Here is a 23,648-nt window from a genome sequence, read left to right on the forward strand (position 1 = left end):
TGTGCGTGTGTTTCCTTAAAAGTAAGAAGCATTTTGGAATAAAATTTACTACTTTCAGCTGATTTCTAGGGCAAATCATGGCAGTGCTATTGACCGCACATAACCTTAGAAAAAGGGAGTAGCCATTTTCTGTAATAAGGCAAAGAGCAGTACTGGCTGCAGGGATTACCAACTGCTAGGGCCTGGCAGCAGAGTGCAGGGTCTCTGGTGTCTGGACACAGGTGAGGGGCGAGCAGCAGGCAGGACCGGATTACAGCCCCCTGCTACCTGCAGTTACCAGGCTTGCGTTGCTGCGCTGTTGTGACCGGATGCCTTGCCTCTTCCCCCGGGTCCTGTGTTGGTGCCTCATACTGTTCATAATTTGAATTTTGTAGTGTAAGCTAACTTGAGCATAGTGTTTGGGGTGGGAGGGTGGGAAATGTCTGGATGCAAGAACAGGTGCTGTTCAGTCAACATTTGTTTGGCATTTTGCAATGCCAGCTCTTAAACTGGTCTGGTGTTGTATCTACCGCAGCTGATCGATTATGAAATTTGGCTCAGCATTAGCATAGTGAATAGAGAATGGGGTTAAACGGGGTGGGGAGGGGAGGGAGGGAGGGAGAAAGCAGAGAAAGACTAAGAAGTATGATGTTTAAGCAAACCCTTTGAGAGCTACTTCATCTTTAAGTGCTCATGTGGTAAGGAAACAGGACATCTAAACTGTGGGAAAAGCACACTTAGAGGATTGGTGTCAATTAAGAACCATGTTGATTTTGCTACATGATGCTGCATGCTCTGATATGAAAGTATTCCACTGACTCCTAGTCAGGTTATCCATGTGCTTACCCAAATACAGAGTGGTATAACTTGTCCTTAGCAAACACAATAGAGAAATTTGCTCTTAAATCTTTGCTGTCACAGAAATACGTGAGTAGTTTTAAGGATGGGGGTGGGGGGGTTCTTAACAAATGATGATATTACAGCATTTATTTCTTGTATTAAAAAACAAAATTAGAAACCACACTTTGATCAGGTACTGATCACCCTGCTACATCCTACTATTTTTTTTTTTTTTATACTGACAAGGTGCAGAAGGATACAGGCTGCCTTGAAAGACAACTGGGCACTAGCTGTGGGGTGGGGATGAAGGCTGGTTAGGTGAGGATGCACTCTTTGCTGCAGTATTTCAGTATTTCAGATACTTTTTGACCTGCTTCATGTAGCAGCTGACTTCAGTCACTACATCATCTCATCTATCACAACCTTTTGTTTTATGAGGAAATGTTACTGGCTAGCACAGGCTTTCTGATTCCAGCCAGGAAACCTTTCTTTTACATACACCTATTTTTAGGTGTGATTCCAGTAACGAGCATTGCCCAATTTATTTGAAATAGTCTCTTAAAGCTATTGTGTGTTTTTTTTCTACTACTTATTTTTGAAGTTCATATTTGTAAAAGTTTGAACAACTCGTAACAATTACAAATGCCAACAATTTGTCTCAACCTCAGCAAGGTAAGTGTTACAGAATCTAACTTCTGCATAGATACTGTTTCCTTAAAATTGTAGGACAGCTGTAAATATTCTGCATCTGAAACTTGACTTCTATGGCAAAAGAAAAAAAAGAGCATTGAAGAACTAAACTCAGGTATGTGTTTGAATACTACTCTTCCTCATGAACTGGCAAAACATACTCTTACAAAACCTACAGATTAATATCTTGCTTCAGGAAGCACCATGAAAAAAGTGTTAAAGAATTTTTTCCCCCCCCCAAGTTTTGGGACAGCATATACCACGGCAGAGCGTACTTCAGTCAGCTGATTACATAGTCTTTTCATAAACTGACATGTAAATAGCAGCAACAACTAACTGCTTTTGATCAGACTGAGCTATGCAAGTGTAAGCCACTTGTTAAACGTGAAACTGGAAAACAATTTTTAAGCCTCTGCTGTGCCAAGTATCACCATGTCTTCAGACTGTACAAGCCTCTTAAGTATTCACTGAGCCACTCCTGAACCTTGATTTGTTCAACTGCAAAGTCTGCAGGTCACATGAAGTGCCCTGGAGCCCGTGCAAGAGTTGAATGGAGGAGTGGCTTTGCATTGCCTTTTGTGAGAAAAATGCCCCTCTAAGTATTTGAGGCTTCCTCTACAGTATTCAGACTATCCAGGCAACCACCCCAATGTAGTAGTGCTGCTCTTAAGGAAAACAGCCCCTAGATCAGCACTCTTGAGCATCTTGTAAATGATAAAGGCTCTCTAAATGATAAAGAGCTTCTCTTGTTTTACCTCTTCAGGCAGCGTTATAGAGGAAATGAAGCCACTTAGAGACAAAGAATGAAGTAATAATAGAAGTAAACTATTTTTTTTTTTTTAATGTAAAAGTCAACTCAAACACTGTAGTATAGACTTCTCCCTGGTAACTGAATAAAATCAGTAAAACAGCCAAGCAACAGGCAAAAAAACTGCAGGACCCCTCCCTCAGCTGTTGTGTCCCCCCCATGCTTTGTTCTTAACAGGTCAGAACAAAGCCTGCCACCCTTCTTCACTAAAGATTAGACCCCAGTGACCTGCAGCTCTCATTTCTGTCACTCAGTGAAAAAGCTACAGGTTATTTAAACAAATGTGGTGTAATTAAGTGTGTGGGTTTTTGGTTTTTTTTAAGAGCCATTCTAATTCTCTTGGTCTTTATAAACACAAAGATGTGATATACAGCACTAAATACAAACATAAAGATTTTATTGAATGCTGCTCAATTCCCCAAAGATCTTTCATTACAAAAGTTTTCCACACAACTGCAATTTAAGAGATTGGAATGGTACTCTGATAAAAGATGTGAAAAATACTTGATCAAGTAAAACAGACAAGACTTCTATAATCAACTTTCCACCTTCAAGAAGCAGACTGCATTTTCTTTAAATAAAACAAGGAACTAGTTATTGACAGTCTTCCCTCCTTACTAAGGATCCCAACTTTGGTCTCACTCTCCAGGCCACGAGATACTAAAGCTACTGCAGAAATGTCTGAGATGGTCTGTAGAAGACTGCACTACTGTGCCAGGAGTCCTTGGGCTGATGAGGAGCATCATTGATGGGCTTGGCAAAGGAAGCTCCATCCTCAGCTGCAGGAGGACGACCAAGAGGCAGGGAGAAGGCAGGCTCAAGGCATTCACCCCAGAGTGGGTCAGACACATGAACCACCAGAATCTGTTGGAGCTCCCTTTCTTTCCACTTTTGCCTCATTCTACTGTGAGCTATTTATAAATCTAAATTCAATCTGGAATTCAAGAACAGCACCATATCTGAGTGCCTTTCAATGCTGCAAGGGGCACATAGCAAATATCTCAAGTTACTGGTAATGTACCTTAGTTTTATTTGAGAAAATACAGCACAACTAGAAGCCTTTTCTATAATCTTAACCAAAGTATGCAGCAATGTGAAAAAGCACGTATAAAACAAGGAAAAAAAAATGTACATAGCAAACTATACCACCTATGTGCAACACAATCAAAAATTCAAGTCATAGTTCTCACCACTCCCATAATTATTTCACTCATTAAGGATGATAATTCAGTTCTATGAAATGTTGGAAGTGACAGTATATCAATAATTAGACAAATTTACAATATGCTGTGGTAATGACATCACTTAACTGCTGTACTTAAGTATTTTTTCATTTACATTTTGCCAGAGGAAAAAGTTGGCTATTTCTATTATACTGATGAGGTTTATTTTGCAAGTTTTTCTATATTTCAAAAGGGTACAAAAAAGTATGTCTGTTGAGTAGAGGTTGTCATTTCTTTTATTTGGCACTTGTATTGTGTGCATTCAGCACATTGTGAGTGCTGTTCTGCTTTTCTGCCAGAGCCTTCTTAAGCTTTAATTCCTCTAGCTTTCTCCACAACTCTTCACGTTCCAATTCTTTCTTTTTCTCTCTGTAGAAAGAGTGAAATATCAATTTCAAATGTGTTTTAAGTGCAATGTATAGATGCAGCTATCTAAAACAACTGATTTTATCCAGTAATTCCTCAGTTTTTTTTCCCCAAAGCTATTCTTAGAGGCAAGCACAATTTCTTCTATTAAAAGATGAATGTACAACTTGATAAATATTAGTGGTAAACAGTATCTTTGCTCTGACAAGCTCAATCACCTCCTATAGAATTGCAGTCATCTGTTGAAAACTACACTAAGGAGGTTCTTTATCACATGCAAACAAATTAAGAAACCAAGCATCATGGGAGGAAAAGTAGAACTAATGAAAGGAGACTGAGCACATGGTTTCAGTTGGCCTAGGATAACCTGCCATCCCTTGCACCAACACTACTGTTCAGTGGGTTAGCAGGATAAAGAGGAGGTTTTAGCTGAGCTACAAAGTTTTCTCCAGCTCGGCTTTCTTCAGACAAGTCCCTCTGCTGTGCTAGGGCCAGCACCCGGCAGCCCCTTGCAGCACCAGCTGAGCTCAGTTTTCCCACACAGAAGGCAAAGGTGCTCCCTGACTCGGCAGGGCTGGGAGCCAGGGCCGCCACTGCTGCCTCCCAGGCTCCAGCTCCCTCCACACCGCCGACACGCGCCTGCCTGGGTGCTCCGCACCCCAGGGATGCACCAGGCAGCCTGCGGCAAATTTTCAATTGGCAATTCTACTGCAGAACCCCATAGCCACAACGGTTAAAATTTGTTCCTTTTCAGCTGGCACATTTCAGATACGTATTTATCAGCATATGTTTGCAAGAAATCTCAGTACCTTTGCCTTTCTGCTTTATAGGAGCTTGTAAGTTCATCAAAAAGCTTGCCATTCATTTCCATCAGTGTCTTCAGCACATTATATACAAGTGCCACAATAGTTCTAGAACAGAAAGAACGCACCATTAGATTACTGACCACAAAATAATCTCTGGTAAACAAGTGTTCAGTTTCCTTTTTGGACTCTGAATTTTGTATTTAAGACACTACTGTAAGGTCAATGAGTTCTTGAAACAAAATTCTTTAAACTTTCTCTGTAAACAAGTAAAATACATTTAATTTTTTGAAATGGCTATATAACCTTAAATTCCTGACTCTAGCAATCACCCAGGGTGTAATCATTACTGTGGCTCTATAATAGAAAGCCATTCAATTTTGTTAATATTTACTAAACTGAGTTTTCACAGCAGTTTTGTAATATCTGAAATAGAGTCTATAAAACTCCTGGCTAACAGCTTCAAGATGAGGCAAAAGAACACAGCAGAGGAATGACAGACATATGGTTTAAGATAGCTACTAAACGCTCTACCAGAAGTGTTTATGGACAGCAGATCAGTTTTGCTGCACATGCGCCACTAGAGAATTGAGTTAAGTTAGAGCATCAGATAAATAAAACACATGAAATCATTATTTACTTTTTAAAAAAGCGTAAGTGATACTGGCTATTTTGTATGGTTGTCAGTATTTCCATTTAGGTATTATTTTTCCTTTTCACTGTTTTTTGTGAGGGTATTTTTATTTCAATAGGTTAAGTATAGTAATACTTATCTCCTTTAATCCCACTCTTAATTATTACATATAGGAATGTAAAAAACAGCAATAAAATTAACCATTAAAAAGGGTGCCTATCATTAAGCTTATCGCTAATCAAAAAAGTAAGTAAACTGTCTTCCCCATCTTTCCCCTCACTAGCAGTTCACCTTCACACAGCAGTAAGGTTGTAAGGTTGTGGAGCAGGGTGCCATGCAGTCTTGTCACCTTGAAAAATGAGTGAAAGAAAATTCTAAGGAAGTAACCAGAGGCCCAGGTTTGCCTTTGCAGTACACTTTGTCCACTGTGCTACTAGGACATCTCCCAACTATTCATCATCAGAGACCTTACACTCATTCAAAACGCACAGTACACTTAGCCCCTCTACACACCTTTTTTTTTGACCACTGTTTTTAATGTGGTTTTGCAGACAAGAGCATATTTAGAGTTTTGGTTTTCAGAGGGGAAAAGCTTGATTCAAAATGAGTAGCTAGGACCATACTGAACAGGATATAAGCACATTTCTCTATCCTCCAGTATGGATTACAAAGGGATGTACTTTCTGCCCCAAACACCCTGGCCCTCAAGGCACCCAATTATCTCAAGTCTTGTGCTTCCTAAAATAAAGCAGCAACTTCTTTCTGCAGCTTGGGGAAAAGGAACTTCCTTCACTTTTGTTGAGGTCCCAAAAACCATTGATGCTCCAAGAATTAGTTCTCCAAAATTTACACTCAATCTGTCTCGGCTGATATGTTTGCAAATAGATACACAATCTAGATACATACAGAATAATTTCAGATTCTCAAATAAAGGGCTTAAAATAGAGCATCTAAAGTTATCAAAGTTATGAAAGGGCCAGCCTACTTTGGCTTTTGCCTATATGAGCTTTACATTCTGCAAATGGACTTGTAACTTAATTCAGGATGCTGGACACAAGCAAACTTTGCATTTTAATGCTTCAATGCAATGATGATTTCTTTCAAACACTATCAGAAATCCTAACACTTAACATGTGGCATTAAATATAAAATGAAGCAGTCACTCATTTCTCATTCCTACCATCCTTTATAGTGGTAGGCACTATTCTGCTATGATAGTATCTTTTCCCTTTACCTCACTGGACAGTGAGACTTACTTAAGACGACACTGATTGTTAGAATTCAGTTCATCTGAAGGAGTAAAGGACAATGAAGCACAAATGCAGCAGAAACATCCCTTGGTCAATTATTTTAGTCCAAGTAATGTTAATTTACATTTTTAGCCAATACTCAAGATTAAATGTGATTAGGGTATCAAGACCATCATCCAATATCTTCATACTTCTTCAGTGAATTCCGGTTGTCCATCATAATACAGAACAATGACCTCATGATATAGCTGAGAATGAAATCCATTTCCCACATTCAAATAATTGACTCACTGCAGTAGGGAGCAATTTTCTCCCCCACTTTTATCTGTGATAGAAGTCTGTCTTGCAAACACATATACCTCTGTTCAACCTCAACTATTCAACTTCATGGAATGGATATTTTCTTAGCGCCTATAATCTCATTGATTTCATCTGATTTAAGTCAAAAGGAAGACACATTATCTGCTTATGATCCAAACCTGAAACAGTAGACTAATACAATTTATTCTGATACCACAGGAAAAGTTAAATGTTACATACGGATTCCAGTGTTCTTTGGAGATCTTGTATAAACTGCCAAACATAATTGGTAGAATTTTATCAATGTTCTCCTCAATCAGACTAAGAATATATTCATTATTCCAGAAGTACAAAGCTCTTTCTGCAACCTGAAATATAAAGTTTAGGGGTCAAAAACCACAAAATAAGTTACTACAAGTTATTTTTATACTTAATTTTTATTTTTTATTTTTTTTTACCTGAAAATGTGAACTTGATACACACTTGGATATCTGCTTAAATAAAGGCTCTTCTATTTTTTTGAATTGTGTTGGTTCTATTACATCTAAAATTTCTTCAATTTCACCTAAAAACATTACCTGTTTATATAAAAAAAAAGTATATCAAAAAGCATGAGAATGTTTTGTATCTCCAATATAGACAAACAAAATACAGCTTACGCTTTAGTCATGAATCCTGCAGAGAGCACAGTATGTAATTATGTTCTATTAGACAACCACAGTTTATAGTCTTTTTGCAATCTGAAGGAAGTCAATCATCAGTTTTAGCTATCACGTTAGAGCTCCCATCTTGGGTTTCTTTTGTATAATTGCTCTCAACGCTTCAACAGTGCTGCTTTTTCAGTTTTTTTTTTTTAAATATTTAAAAAAATGCTAAAAGCTTTTATTTCTTCAGAAGTGGCTGCAAAGGTTATCATTATCTGAGATCTCCAAAGTAGCTTTTGAAGTGGTAGATAGTTAATTTCAGTTTTAAATTACCACCAGCAGAGCAGTAGGTAGGTAGCATAGAAAATTCAACACTGCTCACACAAATGGGGACAATGATGTTAAGGGACCCCACTTTTTTTAAAGAGCTACCAGGGAGGTGTGATCTGGTGGCACAGTAAGTCATCAAGCTCTTATTTATGTAGAAGAAAGACAATCAGAAAAATGAATTTCCCAAGACCATTTAAAGTTATTTTTATACAGAAGAAATATATATACATTTTACTAATACATGCAGTTATGTCTAGACATTTGCACTGAAGTAGAATTTTATTCAATAGCTCAGTCGCTAAATCCGCATCAGTTGTCTTGATGTTCAAATATCAAATGCCAGCATGTTGCAGACTGACTACCTCTGAGCTAGTAGTTATCTACTAAAGTGCTCTTCACTTGGAAAAATTATTTCTCTATAAAAGATCTTAAATATAATGCAACTTTTAATATAGCTTAAAAGACAACACCACCACAGTAAGAACTGACAGATACAAAAACAAAATTGCACTGAGTTGCATGACCCCAATAATTGCATGCATCCCAATAATTTGAGAACTGCAAGAATTCTGCCAGATCTCTTGAAAAGTGCAACAGAGATGAGGTATATGAACCTGCTGCTCTACATTTTGTAAGAACAAGAAACAAAACCAACCTCTTTCTGACTGCAAGTTTTTGGCCAAAATTTGAGCAGTCCTCTGATTACCTATATTAAAAATACAAACAAGTTAAACCAGAACAAGTTTCTATTACATATTTGGTAAGATTTATTAAAATAAAATAAAACACCAATTTGAATTTCCTTATCCCTTATCCAAAACGGAATACAGCTATATATAGTTCCATTCACTGAAAATAAATACTGCCTGGTCTCATTTAAATTCTTATCTTGTTTATTTATCTTGTATTATTTTCAGAATAATTTACATCCTTATCACTTTAAAAAGTCTTTGATTATCCATTCATGCTCCACTCCCACTCTAGTACCTATATTAATTGATACAATAAATGCATATTTGTGAAGCTTTGATGTTAACTCCCCCGTAGCTAGGATTTCCCAGAATATCTTTTGCCTTCTACTGATCCGTACTTTGGGGAGCACTTGTCTTGGCTTCAGGCTTTGAAGCCCAAGAGAAAGCAGTAGACACTGGCTACACAAACAGGACTATACAGAGGGGTCATGGCCATCACCACCTTTTCTCTTCTAGAATTTGAAATGGCAAGACTGCAAATTGGGAAATAAAGATGTGAATTTACAGAGAAAATCAGTTTCCAATAGAGACACAGGAACAATCTTATATAAGATTGGAAAAAACCCTGGGGAAGCCTAATCAGAAAGTACAGCCCCCAAGAGGAGAGGAGAACAAATAAGAGACTGGAGACTTATTTCCTAGAAACAAACATCTGACATGGCATCTAAATCACTAAATTAGTGCTGGCTGAAAAAAGCCATAACTCAGCATGTTTCAGAAGCAGAAACATTTCTGAGCATTACAAGCTTTCATTCTGAGGACAGGACCTCTACTCTTATGATACAACAGTGCCTAATTGATCACCTCCAACTGTAAGACTTACTCATCTATTTGGGCTAAAATCATCCAAATTTGACTTTTCCCATTTTCCCTGTTGATTTCTTTTTTTTAAGCTTCCAAGCTGGCTGTTTTGTTCACAAAGATGTGTACTATCAATACTAACTTGCATCCCTTTACAGACAAAACATCTGCATTGTAAGTGCCCGCAAGTCTTTCCATCCTAAGATACGTGCACCCCTTGCTCTAGAGGACTGAGCATCACTTTAAATGAAACTGAGCAAAGGAGGAAACTCTAGTCAGCTAAGTCAGTCCTAGGCTCAAATCCATGAAAAGAAAGCAAGTTACACAGAAAGAAGAACAGGTCCCTTACAGAGCCTGTACATAACTGTAAAAATCCCTCTACAGTTTTATCTAGCTGGCTGAAAGATGCTGACAACCGACAAACAAATGCCATCATTCGACAACTGCTAATGGAGTAGGAGACCTGAGTCAGCCCCAAAAGGTATCAGTTGTGTAGGCTGGACAAAGGCAGAGCCCCCCGAACTGCTCGACTGGCACTAAGCCGGCCTCCCACGGGACCCTGAGCACATAGGCTCCACGGACAGAGCAGGACAACCAGGGCAGGTGGCCCAGCGATGTGGGGAAGAGAAAACCCAAGTTCCCCCTTCTCGCTATGATTACCCGATCAGGCAGCCCTTCATTTACCCGCTTCTCCTCCACCCACAAGAGGAGTCCGACTTACATGTACTAATTGCACTTGTTGCTCTGGGTTCACAATTTTAAGTAGTCTATGTAAATCTAGCGTCATTTTCCATTCATTAGCTCGTAACTAAATGACTCAGTTGCATACTATTGAGATTTTGTCTTTTTAAAGAAAATCCCCCAAACATTTTCAAGTGTTCTGCCAACACCTTCCCTTCCCCCAAAGCAATGAAAGTAAGCCAAAAAATTTCCGACAAGTACATTTGCTAAAGAAAAGCAGTGAGAGCCAACCATACACACTTAGCTGGAGCATAAATTCAGCAGTTTTGGAAGCATAAAACTGAGTCAGCTACAGCAGTCCAGTTTCCAATTCTTATTATAGTAAGAGTATTCAACATACTTAGCTACATAAACTCAGATTCTTAGTTTCATAAAGAAATAACACATTCCAAGTATAAGAGCACAAAACTCAACAAGATACCTACTCCTTGCTCTTTACAGAGCATAGCATCATAATTTCCAGCTTGACCGTGCTTTCATATCAAAATGCTGATACATGTACATTTGTGCTCAAAGATTTTATTCCGAGTAATACTTGCATGAATGCAGAGCTGAAGTCTCACTGCTCTTACTAGACAAAATCCACAAGCATTTATTACTCCTTTCTGAGCTATGTCAAACTTCCTATGGAGTTGACTTACAGCAACAGGCATCTGCTAAACAACAGCTCTTATTTACAAGTTACTTACTAGCCTGATTCTCACAAAACTGAATTCCTTGCATGCAAAGGCCGCGGCACTTAGCAGGGTTAGGTAATGAACCCTTCTTGTCAGCTTGACAAACATCAGGCTTGACCTGAGGCAGACTACCATAGTTACAAGAGCCTGGACTGAATGCCCTCTACATTGACCCTGAGTGACAGTTCCTGCCAGAAAAATAAGAGCATGGTACTCATGAAGACAGCCTTCTGATGGAGTTCTTAAAATATTACTTGACCTACAGCAAAACCCCCTCCCCCCAAAATAAAACAAAAAACCTCCAAATACTATTTCATCAGTTGCCCCATCAAATTTTAACATTTACATTTCAAGCATTTCTGAAAAGTTTCTTAAAGCTTCACTTCCTATCATCTATTAGCTTTTACTCATTCTTTATAGGCCCAAGTTTGTTACACGTTCAGAGTAGTGACCAAAGCAAGTTTAGGCAGTGATTCTGCAGTCAGTTCTTGTATCTTCTCCATTCTGAATTCACTTTACTGATTAAAAGGTGACCAGAATTGTCTACACAATGGTCCAGATGAAGTCTCAGAACCTGGTACTATGGCATTGCTACCTGAGAAAGCCCTGCCTTCTCACTTAAAAGTTTGGCCTTGGATTCTGCATCACAATTCACATCAGGAAGTTCTGATTTTGTCACTTTGACAAAAATCGATCTTACAGGTTTTTATGTTATACTGCACATTTGCTGCTCACATTCCCTACCCAATAAAATAAGCTCATTGACCAGTTTCAACTGAAACTGTAAAATAGATACAGTTAAGGTTCTCATCTAAATTCCTAAAAATTTTGTGGAAATTGGTAGCTGGGCAGAGAATCCCAAATTAGTGCCCCATGGGAGAAGCAAGCAAAACTCAGCCATTATGTACTATTTGGCAACAATTTGCAGGCACAATCCACAATCTTTTGCTTGATATGGGTGTCACAGGATGAATGAAGCAAGCTGGGGATACTGCAGTAAGCGGGGAGGAAGATGCTTCAAGCAGATAGCACCGATTCATAGACAGTCTGGCCTAGTTCCACCATCCACAGCAGAACTTGCCTTCTGCTGAGGATCATCAACACTAAGTGACCCTGCAGAAAACAAGCTTCCACAGTAAGTCTGGCTGGTGAAACTTAAATCGTTTCCACAAAACTATTTCTTTTTTCTTTATAAGAAAATTGCATAAGCTCTTCATTTTTCCAATCAAAAAAACAGAATAAAGTATTTAAATTTCAACATATCCTTAATTGAAAATATTTTCAATTATCAAACTACAAATGGTTTCTGTTCTAGTTGGTCTGACATGAATTCATGTCCCCAGGAGCTGCTGTGCTGCCCTGAGCCTGCATTTTTCTTTATGGACTTTGTAAAAGAAAGCACTGCAAACCCCCTGTTTAGCTGAACTGTCAATATGCATCATGGGAGATGCAGTCTGGCAAAAGCCACTGATGCCTGAAGCCCCTGTATTGTAACTGCCAAGAGGCCCTGCAATAACCCAGACAGACCAGAAATACATCTGGAATTTAAAATTCTTTTTATCTAAATGAAGTATTATTATTCTTTTCAACTTTTATTTTGGGACTGTTTATTTCCCTGAAGTATTTCAGCTTTATGTAGTGGTTAGGCACAAGGCAGCAGCATCAAAAATACTGAAGTTTCAGTTCTTACTGGGAAGGAATACAGTAGTTAAATACTTTCTCATATGAAGTGATCCACATGATCTCAGCAGTTCAAATTTTTATTTACATCTGTGCTCCATCTTGGTCACAGGTTAAAAAATAACTGCACTTTCAAAACCCAGAATTCTCTTAACACCTGTCCTAGATTAAAAAAAAACAAAAAAAAACAAAAAAAACACTCTTTTCACCCAAAATGCCTATAGATCATTAATCAAGATACCACAGATTAGAACTTTATGGCAGTACTATGAGTTGCACTGAAATATTTAGTTCAACTTAAAAACACAAAAATATTCAACTGAAAAATACTTACAGGCTCTGTTAAGGTTGTATCTTTTTCCAGGAACTGTACAACACAATAGGCCAGCTAGAATATAAGTCATATAGTTATTTAGTTTAAACAGACTCTGTTTAGATATTACAGCATAACTAAATATCACAAATTATAATGGAAGCATTTCAAATCAGGAAAAAAAAACCCTACTCAGCCATTTAAAATTCTTCCAAACTAAACAAAACAGCAATTAAAACAGCAAGATATACAGGCCTGCTCTATTTTACAAAGATTTCTTGCATACCAAAACCTTAGGATTTTTTCAATCCTAGAAAAAAAAAATTGCTTTTAAACTTGATGGTTTATTTCTTTAACGCAGATCCAGCATTCAGATAGATTCTTCTTAATTTCAGTTCCTGTATTAACATTACATTGTGAATATGCTGGAATTTTCAAACATCTATATTGGGGGGGGGGGGTACCAAAAAAAAAAAAAAAGAAAAAAAAAAAAAGAGGATACTTCCAGTCAAACAAACAAAAGAGTTTTTAAACAGGTTTGTCTGAACACACATAGCTCAAGCGCAAAACTAGACATCTACAGCTTGCAAAATTCAGTGGCAGAATTACAAAACGTGGAAGAAATCTTAACATATTACATGGCCACAAGAGATCAGAGAGCATCTGTCCAGCTGAACAGCCTGCCCCCAGCAATGGCCAGTGCCAAACGCCTACAGAAGAGCATAGGAAGCGGGGAAGCATATGGTGATACCTCACCAGCACGCTCTCCCGGCCTCCAGCGGTTCATGCCCCAGGGGCTGTCTGAGGCCAAGGTGATCTATTTGTGCTTAGAAGTGTGGAAATATGGAGCTACGTAACTAAGCAACCTTACTTTTGCTCAGTGCAGAAACCATACAATAACTCTATTATTGAAGTAGTTACAATGCCAGATTCCATTAAGACCAGTTTTAAGAAACTGCAGTATTTTTCATCTCCCAATATAAAGCAGAGATGAAGTCATTTACATGCCTTACACATATATTTCCATACTTAGGATGTTTGAATTCAAGTGTTATCTTTCCATTTTAGTCTGTTATACCAAACCAGATCATTACAGTGCTGTAATTATAACATGTCTAGTTTTTTTAACTCTTAAGATAAGGATATGTGTAGATTAAAAAAAAGAGTAAATGTCACATGAATAATAAGACGTCCCATTAAAGCATTTTTGTGCAGTATATCTATTATTCAAAGACACAGACTCAAACTTAAATCAGCTTTAAGGCTTTATTTAAGGTAATCTAAACTTGTACTGTTGCAACAAAGCAACCAGGCCACTCTTTATTGTAAAATGGGATTAATGATGGTTTGCATCTTCAGGACAATGTGAAACAGCAAACATACAGCGAGTTTGCTCTTTAATTTCCAGATGGTATTTTGATACATGGGACTAGCGATTTACGAAGGGATAGATGAATAGCCTGATCAACAAATGAAATGCTGCTTTCAAGTACACAGTACAGCCTGAGGTAATACAACTCTTTCAGGTAGCAATGCAGCAGAGGAAGTGTATCGCAGAATAGCGGACAGCTGGCTGTACTGATCTATCAATGAGGATACCTTTGGCAAGCGAGTGCTCCCTCTCATATCACTGACTCATTCCATGAAGCAGCCTATTGTGTAGTAATAAACCACAAAGACAAGTGATTTAATTAAAACTTTTAATGAGAATTAGGAATTAACTGAGCCCTTCACTTGATCCTGTTTGTAGTCTATATAGTCATAATGATCCACTTTAATTAGAAACTCATTTCCTCATATCTTTTGTCTATAAGGAGCTAAATTAGTCAGTTGACTAAGTTAACAAAGCAAATTTTTAATTAGCCATAGCAGAATTACTTGTTAATTTGCATAAAATGTATTCAAAACTCAAGTGCCAATATGCCTGGGAAGGATGTACATTATTCAAATAAAACGTTGAATGCCTGTGCTAAATATAAGAACAAAAGTGAACCAAGGAACTGCAGCATTCTGACAGGATGTCATGGAGCTACATAATTCCTACCTGATCCAAAAAGATACTAGGGATTTCAGCTTTTTATATCAAAAATAAATAAGGCAAACTGGAATGGTTTAAAGGGGGGGGGGAAAAGTGCATTTCCTGAAATAAACAAGTGACCATACTCAAGGTTCCTTTATACACAGCATTTAGCTCACATAAGGAAGTGATAACAGAACAAGACCCTGGGATTAAGTTTTAAACTTAAGTGTGACAGACTAGCAAACCAAAAAACCTTCCCATTTTAGTTGACATGACTGACTCACTGCTATATTCTTTCACTTTTAATATATGCTAGATACTATCGCAAAACTAACATTTATATGTAAGATCTTAACAAAATATTCAGTGATTACATTTTTAAGTATTTTGGAATACAGATATTAAAACACATATTACTTTAAATTTTCATTAGTTTCAAATGCAAATACTAAAAAAATTCTTGGAAATATGTAAAAACTTACCTGTGCATGAAACAAAGCTAATCCCTTTGCAGTATGCATGGGAATCAGAACTTTCATGAGGAACTGTTTGTGCTCTGCTTTCAGTGGCAGTGCAAAACCATTGATAATACTGAAAACATAAATAGGCAGAATTTATTTTTATATATACAAAAAAATTTCTTCCCAGCAGATCAAGAAATACTGTAAATTGAAGAGACGTTCAATTTCTAATTCATTTTCTAAACCTAATAATTGTGGGGCCACAAAGTAGCTTTACATACGCACAATCTCTAAAGTGCCTGTACCATGCAAGTTTGGATTCTTGGTAGCAGGGGGGGCAGGAGGAGGAGGGGAACGACGGGACACTCGTAATGGAAATTCAGTAATACTTGTTAGGCTGAAGTATTTTTAACATGACTTCCACTTGGTAAAATGATCTACAGAAAATCTTGCTGTCTAACTGTAAAGGCTTTGACAGATGCATCGGGAAGCTGATCCTTTTCACCCACAGTCACTTAAAGGTAACTTGCAAAGGGGAGGGGGGGGAACCACACACCTGATGGCATGTAATTTTTTTAAAACTACTTTAATGCTGCAGTTAGAATATTTGTTTTGAGATCGTTTCTAGATTTTAGACAAACTTAACAAAACAACAGTATCCCTTTCATTTGATTTTCATGAAGATTTGTTCCATTACAGTTTCACAAGCTTGGGATTTTCAATTGAATCAGCAATATCTATGAATTTTTCTACTGTGAAATACATCTGTGACAATTTTGGAATACTAAAACTGCTACCACATAAAATTCTAAAGTTAAAAATAAAATTAGTGAATTAAGGGCAAAAATGGTAACAAACCCTAGCACTTACAAGGCTTTCACAATTAAAATTTAAAGTAAACCAGCCTGAAGATGAAAACATTTCACTCAACATGAGGGCAAAAGCTAACGCTTGTTTTCTGAACCAAAGAAAACTCTATCAGAAAAGGACCAAGAGTAGCTACTACTGATTATTCCAAAGGTAAATAAAGGGGGGGAGGGGGGGAAACACAAGCTTTTCTGATATTCATATATCATGCCAGAGACAAACAAGGACTCTTAAGAAGTATTTTGCAGACCATCTTTAAAATTTGCAGTGAAAAGGACAATTTATATTCCATATCCCTATTTGATAGTCACAAGGTAGCCCAGACACTATTAGATATCAGTGACAGTACTTCACTAGTTACTAAAATAATTCTGTTCTTCCCCTTCACTCCCAAAGCAAGAAAGCTGAAACTTTCAGAATAACCCAGAATAACATTTCATATTTATTCTCCATCTTATCAAACTTACCTTCCTAATATCTCAAGAAGCTCAGCGACACCATTGAAGTGCTCAGTTTCATATATAAACCTGATACAAAAAGAGGCAAGCAAAGCGATACAGAAATCAGAAATTCTAAAGAAATACTCTTCAATAAGTATCAAATATTTGATAGCCGATCACAGACCAAAATCAAGTTTTGTATTTCAAGAACAAATCACTGTAGAGATGAGCCAGGAAGCCTCAACCTAGTCACACACACACATATAGCATACCTGAGAAAAATGTTGTTTATCTGTTTCCTGATGAATGCTCTTAAACCAAGGAATTTTCCATAAATTCGATGAAGAACTGTCTTTAGGAAATCACGTTCTCGTGGATCTTCGCTATCAAAAAGCTCCAACAACTTTAAAAATTAAATTGAAATATATTACTTTTAAAAGATTTTAAAAATCTTTGTTGTCATGTTACTAACTGATTTGAGTTTTACCCGTAGCTTATGAGTTTGCACTAAAAAAAATTAGAATCAGTTTGACCTGAAATTCTGTTTGGATGTCCAATATTATTTTCAAAGTTAGACCTTTTTTTTTTTTTTTCTCTTTTAAATAAAAATGAAACCCAGAAGCTTTATTTTCTTCGTATCGAGAAGCCCATATACAGACTTCAACAAAGCCATTCCAATAGCAGTGACACTATCAAAATAAGAATGAAATGATCAAGAATGAGGTTATCAAACCTTAGGTAAGTGCTTTGCAGTTGGTTTCTAAGAAATCTGGATTAATCACATTTGCATCAGATAATTACAGCTTCTTAATTAAAACCTTGTACTTCTTATTTAAATAAAGCTTCATGTCTTTCAAGTTAAGCAAAAGCATAATTCTCTGCAAAATCATTTTGCAAGATAAATGGATGGTGATAAGAATTATGCACATTTCCTCAGGGAGAGAAGAAAGTGATATGTTTAACAGAGCTAAAAACTAAGCTATAGAAAAAAAAAAAAATCACAGCATGCAGAAGTTAAATAATTTCTGTCTCAATCTAGTATCAGTATTTTCCCCTTTTTTAAACCTCCCCGTCTCTTGCCATTTTTTGCTTATCTATTCCGGGTGATGAACATGTTTGCTTTTCTTTGGATACAAGAAATTTCAGAAATAATGATTGATTAATGAGGGTTCATCAAAATTAAGCATAAGCTATGAAACGACAAGTTCTGGTTCTTTGCTAATAGAGACTAAATGCCCCAATAAGCCAGCAAGATACTCCATATTTTTTTTCTTGTAGAAAGTTTTTTGAGGATACAGAAAAGACCATATGCGCTTGAAGAGATCAGAGGACATTCCAATTCCATTACAGGTCATTATTTTAAGGTTTTTTTCCTGTATGTCCAAGTAAGAGCAAATTCAGAGATGCTAACTGTGCTAAAGAAGTTATTAACTTAGCTCAAGGAGTCACTATTATCTCCTGTTCAGTCCAGGTCTGCAAATGTATGAATGTCTATACCAAGCAACATAAGGCAGGGGAAGCAGCTGTTCAGGAACTTTGCTCAGGCTCATTTCATTTTTATATTCAGAAGGTATCTCTCAGTGTCACTACTCCACATTTTTCTGTTTAGCTGTTCATTGCATTGTCTTTCTTGTACTCTCAAGAAAGATCAAGTCAAACTTCAGGAATTAAAAACTCTGGAAGATGGCTTCTAAGAGAACACGGATCAACTAGTAAATTCACTACTCATGGCCAGCTGTTCAGCAGCAGGCCTGGATTTTGTGAGAAAAATCAAACAAGACAGACAGGAAGGGAATGCTTTTAAACCAGAACAGTAAAGCCAAACAAACAGAAATATAAATACAATTTCTGAAGGTGGGGAGGGAAAGTACTCAAACATTATCCTACTTTACATTACTGCACTGTGATGGCCTGCCACTGCATACTCTTCAGAAACTGAAATTTTCCTTGAAAACAGAGTTATACAGATATGGGAAAATACCAAAATAACCTTGGACAAAAATTATTATGGTAGCAAATGTTAAGTTTTTGCTGTTTGATAACTCATTTATTTGGATTTGGAACGTCCAGAAAACTGAGTTTCTATTACATATACACTAGGTCCTGGTACCTCTCTCCCTTATCCCTTCCACAGTGCAACGCTGCTCCCAACCCAAAGGCAGTTGTTTCAAACTTCCTATTTGCCTGCTGATGACAAAGTTGCTCCTGGCTAGGAAAGCCAGTTCAGATCTCTTTGGAAGCACAAAACACTGCCATCTCAAACTTGCAAATCCTTCTTGCCCTAACTGCCTGTAGATTTTCCAGCCAAAATGACCCACAGCGTCTTCTTCCTATTCATCTCCCTCCCCCTTAGGATTTCCACAGGAAGGGAAGCAAGGTGCAAAAGAGTAAACAGCAAAAGAGTCCCTAAACTGAAGTGAAAGCAGAAGGGTTACAGTCTTTATTTTCTAAAAGTTTATCTTTTTTCTCCACCAAAACTGGCTCACAATAGTTTAAGATGGTAACAGGTTTGTACCCAAGACATTGGAGATACAGCACCAAAATACAATAACCTGTTTTACATAAAGTTAGTCAAATGATACCTACCAGTCTTGGCTAAACTAACAAAAGTAGAAAATACAAGTCAACCTTTGGGGCCTAAAATTTCAAGCTATCCTACTTCAAAAAGATAATGAATTGTTAGTGTCACTCAAAGCACAGAGCCTATGTCCCTGATAAGTTACATTTAATATACAATCTCAGTTCATTTTCTTGCTCAGTTGCTTTTGTACAGTGAAGCATAATTTTTCCCTCAATTTTCCTATGTATTTTTTTTACCTAATTTTTCTTCTGTATAGAACATGTGATAATAAAGAATAAGACACTATCTAGTAACAACTAGCAGATGCTGGAATGCATTTCATGTATTAAAAAGTTAGCTTTTCACAGAACAAAAAATCAGTTTTTCTGCAAGTTTTACCATGATAAATTTCTACCGGGGGGGGGGGGGGGTTTGTGTGTGTGTGCATGCTTTAATATCTCCTTAACTATACATTCATCAGACAGTTTCAGTTTGAGAGGTGATCTTTAAATTGCGGGTGGGGGGGGAATCTCTACTTACCTGCTGTACAAACTTCTGGTCAATGTATCGCTTTGCAATGCTCGGCTGAAAATCTGGGCTTTCTAAAAATCTCAGGAAAAATTCATACACCAACTACAAGCATTGAAATGAAAAATTTGAAGAAGTTAATAAGTACACCATAACACAGATCTTAAAACGACAACAAAAAGCTCCTACATACACAAAAACAGTCCCACTGACTTCACACGTGCTTAAAAGGTACGCCTGCCATGCCTCCAGAACTGAGGCCTAACACACCACTCTTAATTATGGTCTTCAGTGGAATTTACCAAAAGAACTAAGTAAGTATCAAGAATATTTAAAACCCCCAAAATCCAAGCTTAATAAATAATCTACTGAAAATATCACTTTTAGACAAATCAAGTGAAAGTTCTATGTATTACATATTTTCCCTTTTTTTGTTATATTAAGAATTTATTCCAAATGCTTTTAACAACACCAAGAGTAAAATTAAGTACTGTAACATTACAAAATTCCTCAAAACCAGATTAGGAAAAGTCTGCTAATTGAAGTGTTCCTGAAGTTAGGTTTCAACTGCAAGCTCTAAAAATTAAAGGTCATATTAGAAAGTTGAATAAATACACACAGACTTAGGGTTTGGCATACCATTAGATTTTTATATCCTAGATATTCAATTCAAACAACAGGACCCTCTGCACATTTATATTCAACATCCTTTATATTTTGTAGCGTATTTATATTTTGTAGTGTATATATTTTGTAGTGTTATTACTACAGAGTTCAAGTCCTCACTCAGTAGGACCTCACAAGGCCCACAGGTGAAGAGACAGGAGAGAAGGACAGTGAGGGCCTGAGCTGGCCGAGCAGCATGAAGCACAAGTCCCCTATGTTTGAGTTCATCAAAAGTCCAAGACACAAAATTCTGTGCTTCCATAACAGCGGCAGGTGGGGGAAGACGCCCACAACTCTCCAATTTATAAAATATGAAGATATAAGGCATCTTTTAACTCAGACAGAATTGAGAGGGAAAAATATCTTAAATTTAGAAACACTCAAGGCTCACTGCTTATTTTCTCAGTGCTTATTTCTTAGATCTTATTTCTTTTTGGTTAGTTAATCAATGAGTAGCAATACTAAACTGCAATTTAGGTACACACAGACATCACTGATTGGACTTACATACACTGATTGGACTTACCCATACAGAGCAGTGGTCATATTCACAGGCACGTATTTTAACTATTACCACTAAGAGTACTTAAACTCTCTCAGGACCAATACTTAAGTAGTTCATAATTATAATTATGAAGTTTAGTTGAGGAAATGCTTGACAGTAAGTACTTTTTATCTAGAATGACTGAGATTGCAGTAGCTTATGCATAGCCTCAGGGAAGGTATGCTGCATCAGTAGAGCAGACCTCAAAAACCCAAGGAGGATCCCTTTACTCTTTCTTTCCTCAGACCCAGACTAACAATAGCTTTCTGTATCAGCAATTTAAAAGGAGTTTGAAAGTACACAGATTTCATATAACAGAACTGTATTAAAGGAATGTTGAAGCTGCAAGTCATAGGAAATTTGTCTTCTTGCGCATCAACGTAATAGCATGCAGTTGCATAATAGACTATGTAGGACAGTTGGTTTTTTTTAAAGCTTAATAATAGCTAATCCAATAAGATCTTAAATGTTTCCATACTCCATCCTCCACCTTAGAAACAGATCAACCATGGCTACTGAATTTTCAAGCTGAAAATTATATAAATTCACTAGTGGTTTGTATTGAAACGGGAAACATATGGCTGAAGGGAGGTTACTAGGACAGCTTCACAGGGATTAATTTTGGAATTAAATCTCATTAAATATTTCTATCAATAACCATGACAAAGAATAGCCATTTGTTAGCTGCTTGGATGATGCCATAATGTTGGAAGCTACCAAAGAAAAAGTATCAGGCCATCAGGAAGAAAGGACAAGATCCTGAAGACTGAGAGTAATAGATATAGGATGAAATTCAGTGACTGCAAAGTGACAGCCCAAGAAAAAGCTTGGCTAAGCACTAGCAAGCTTCTAAGCTAGAGAAAGGGACAGGTCCTTAATACTGGTCAACCACAGGATGACTAAGATCTATTTATGCAACGAAGCCATGAAAATGGCAAATGAAACCCTGGGATATACCAGGAAGATACTGACAGTGAACATAAGAGATGCACAGTCTTACATGTTTTGGATAGATACTCAGACCTGTAAAGATACAGAGAAGGAACCACTACAATTATTATGGGACAAAGCACCTCTTACGAGGGAAGACTAAATAGCATGTTTTGTTTCTCCTAAAGGAGGTGGAAGGGGAGACAACTGTGACTCCTCTATAAAAAGATACAGGGAACAGGTCAAACCAAGCAAAAGAATTAAGCTAAAGCATAATGCTTTACATCAGTGCATACATACAATGTTAATGCATAACAACATCTACATATAAACTATCCAAGATTAAGGTTAGGATATAAATTAGAACTGAAAACAAGGTCTTAGAATAGATATGTCTCATTTATAAAACAAATCAGCATTAATGCATGATTCTCAATATATGATGACAAATTATAACCAGTTACATGTCTCACTTCTAATACAGGACGAATGCTGTCAGTTACCATGTGAATACTTCAAATAACCACACGCAATTCCAGCACCCAGAATGTTGCTAGTGCTCTTAAAGAGTTTTTTTTTTTTTTTTTTTGGGGGGGGGGGGAGAAGTGCTCAAAAATCCAGTTTCTGGGCTGTGTCACAGGAAAGTTCTGCATACTGAAGAAATAATTATGCAGTTCTGATGTTTACAGAATCTTCGATCTTCTGGATTTCCTGATAATTAGTTTCACTGCTCCTAGAACACATATAGCTCATTAAAGGGATCAAATAACTTTGGAAATCCTTGGGAAATGCATGAAACTATCCAAGGCACTTCAGGAAGCAAGCTGCGATGGCCATTCCTCTCCAGTCAGTCTCTCCCTTCTCCTGTACCCTAATGTTTACGAATTCAAAAGCATAATAGTAAGTATCAACTAGGGGTAAGAATGGATTCTAGCCACAGCAGACCCTTGGCTGCTTCTCCCTAAAAAAAATACAGACAGATAGGTACGCTCAACTTTCCTCATATTAGCTGAAGCATTACCACTAGAAATACCAAATCTCTCAGGGGAGAGAACTGTTGGATTTAATAATTTCAGTTTTGAGAACTGGTTTGTTTGGGTCAGAGAGATATGACAAGCCACTCCTGCTCCTCCTATGGTTCAACCTTCTTTCTTGTACAGACCACTAGAATATCATACTTGTGTTTAAGCTAACAAGTCCATCATCTGCTACCTAAGCTCAGAAATATACAGTGGCTTTAATGCCAACCTGTTCAACCCAGTTTGGTTGCTAAGAACCATCTTAGGTATTGCTTGAAAGCTGTCTTACATGTGGCACTCATTTTTCTGAAGGTCTACAGTCTTTTGCAGTGGTTATACAGGCTGGTAGCTTAATAAGCCATTATCTATCATACTATTTTATAGAGAAATGCCAACAGATTCAACAAAACAGAGAAGAGTGGCGATTCAGTTTTTTGCTTTTACCTCCTAGAAAACTAACCATGTGCCTAGCAGCATGGGCGAGAAGTCTGAATATGGTTTGTAACAGAACCGTCACAAACGGCACAAGCTTACCGCCAGCAAAAAAAAGCAAGCAGGTCCTCAGACTATACCAAAAGTAACAGAGTTTTGATTTGGAGGGAATGGGTGTGGACCCCCCCCCCCATACACACACCTCCCCAAGCACACACAATTTGATACTTCCAGCAGTTTGATACAATCTCACCCTGGCCTAGACATTAGAGAGCACAAAGCTGTGCTCCTGGGGCAATTAATAAATTACCAAGCGCAGTCTGCTAGCATCCAATATATGAACTGTACAT

At 37.4% G+C, this 23,648-nt stretch overlaps 1 protein-coding gene across 2 annotated transcripts in view; it reads right to left on the reverse strand.

Annotated features, from left to right (window-relative positions):
- Window positions 1-2,693: 2,693 nt before the first annotated feature.
- The window catches only part of PPP2R5A (protein phosphatase 2 regulatory subunit B'alpha), a 46,384-nt gene continuing 25,429 nt past the window's right edge, over window positions 2,694-23,648 (reverse strand). For both annotated transcript variants that reach the window (XM_067293091.1, XM_067293092.1), the window contains 10 exons: window positions 19,720-19,812; window positions 16,892-17,022; window positions 16,647-16,706; window positions 15,334-15,442; window positions 12,853-12,906; window positions 8,523-8,573; window positions 7,352-7,471; window positions 7,134-7,261; window positions 4,716-4,817; window positions 2,694-3,909 (listed from right to left, as the gene is read on the reverse strand). In XM_067293091.1, coding sequence (XP_067149192.1) covers window positions 3,777-3,909; window positions 4,716-4,817; window positions 7,134-7,261; window positions 7,352-7,471; window positions 8,523-8,573; window positions 12,853-12,906; window positions 15,334-15,442; window positions 16,647-16,706; window positions 16,892-17,022; window positions 19,720-19,812 — 981 coding nt within the window. In that variant the 3' untranslated portion in view covers window positions 2,694-3,776. The remainder of the gene's footprint in view (window positions 3,910-4,715; window positions 4,818-7,133; window positions 7,262-7,351; window positions 7,472-8,522; window positions 8,574-12,852; window positions 12,907-15,333; window positions 15,443-16,646; window positions 16,707-16,891; window positions 17,023-19,719; window positions 19,813-23,648) is intronic.

The sequence above is a fragment of the Apteryx mantelli genome, chromosome 3 (genome assembly GCF_036417845.1).
Source record: "Apteryx mantelli isolate bAptMan1 chromosome 3, bAptMan1.hap1, whole genome shotgun sequence".
Lineage (NCBI taxonomy): Eukaryota > Metazoa > Chordata > Aves > Apterygiformes > Apterygidae > Apteryx > Apteryx mantelli.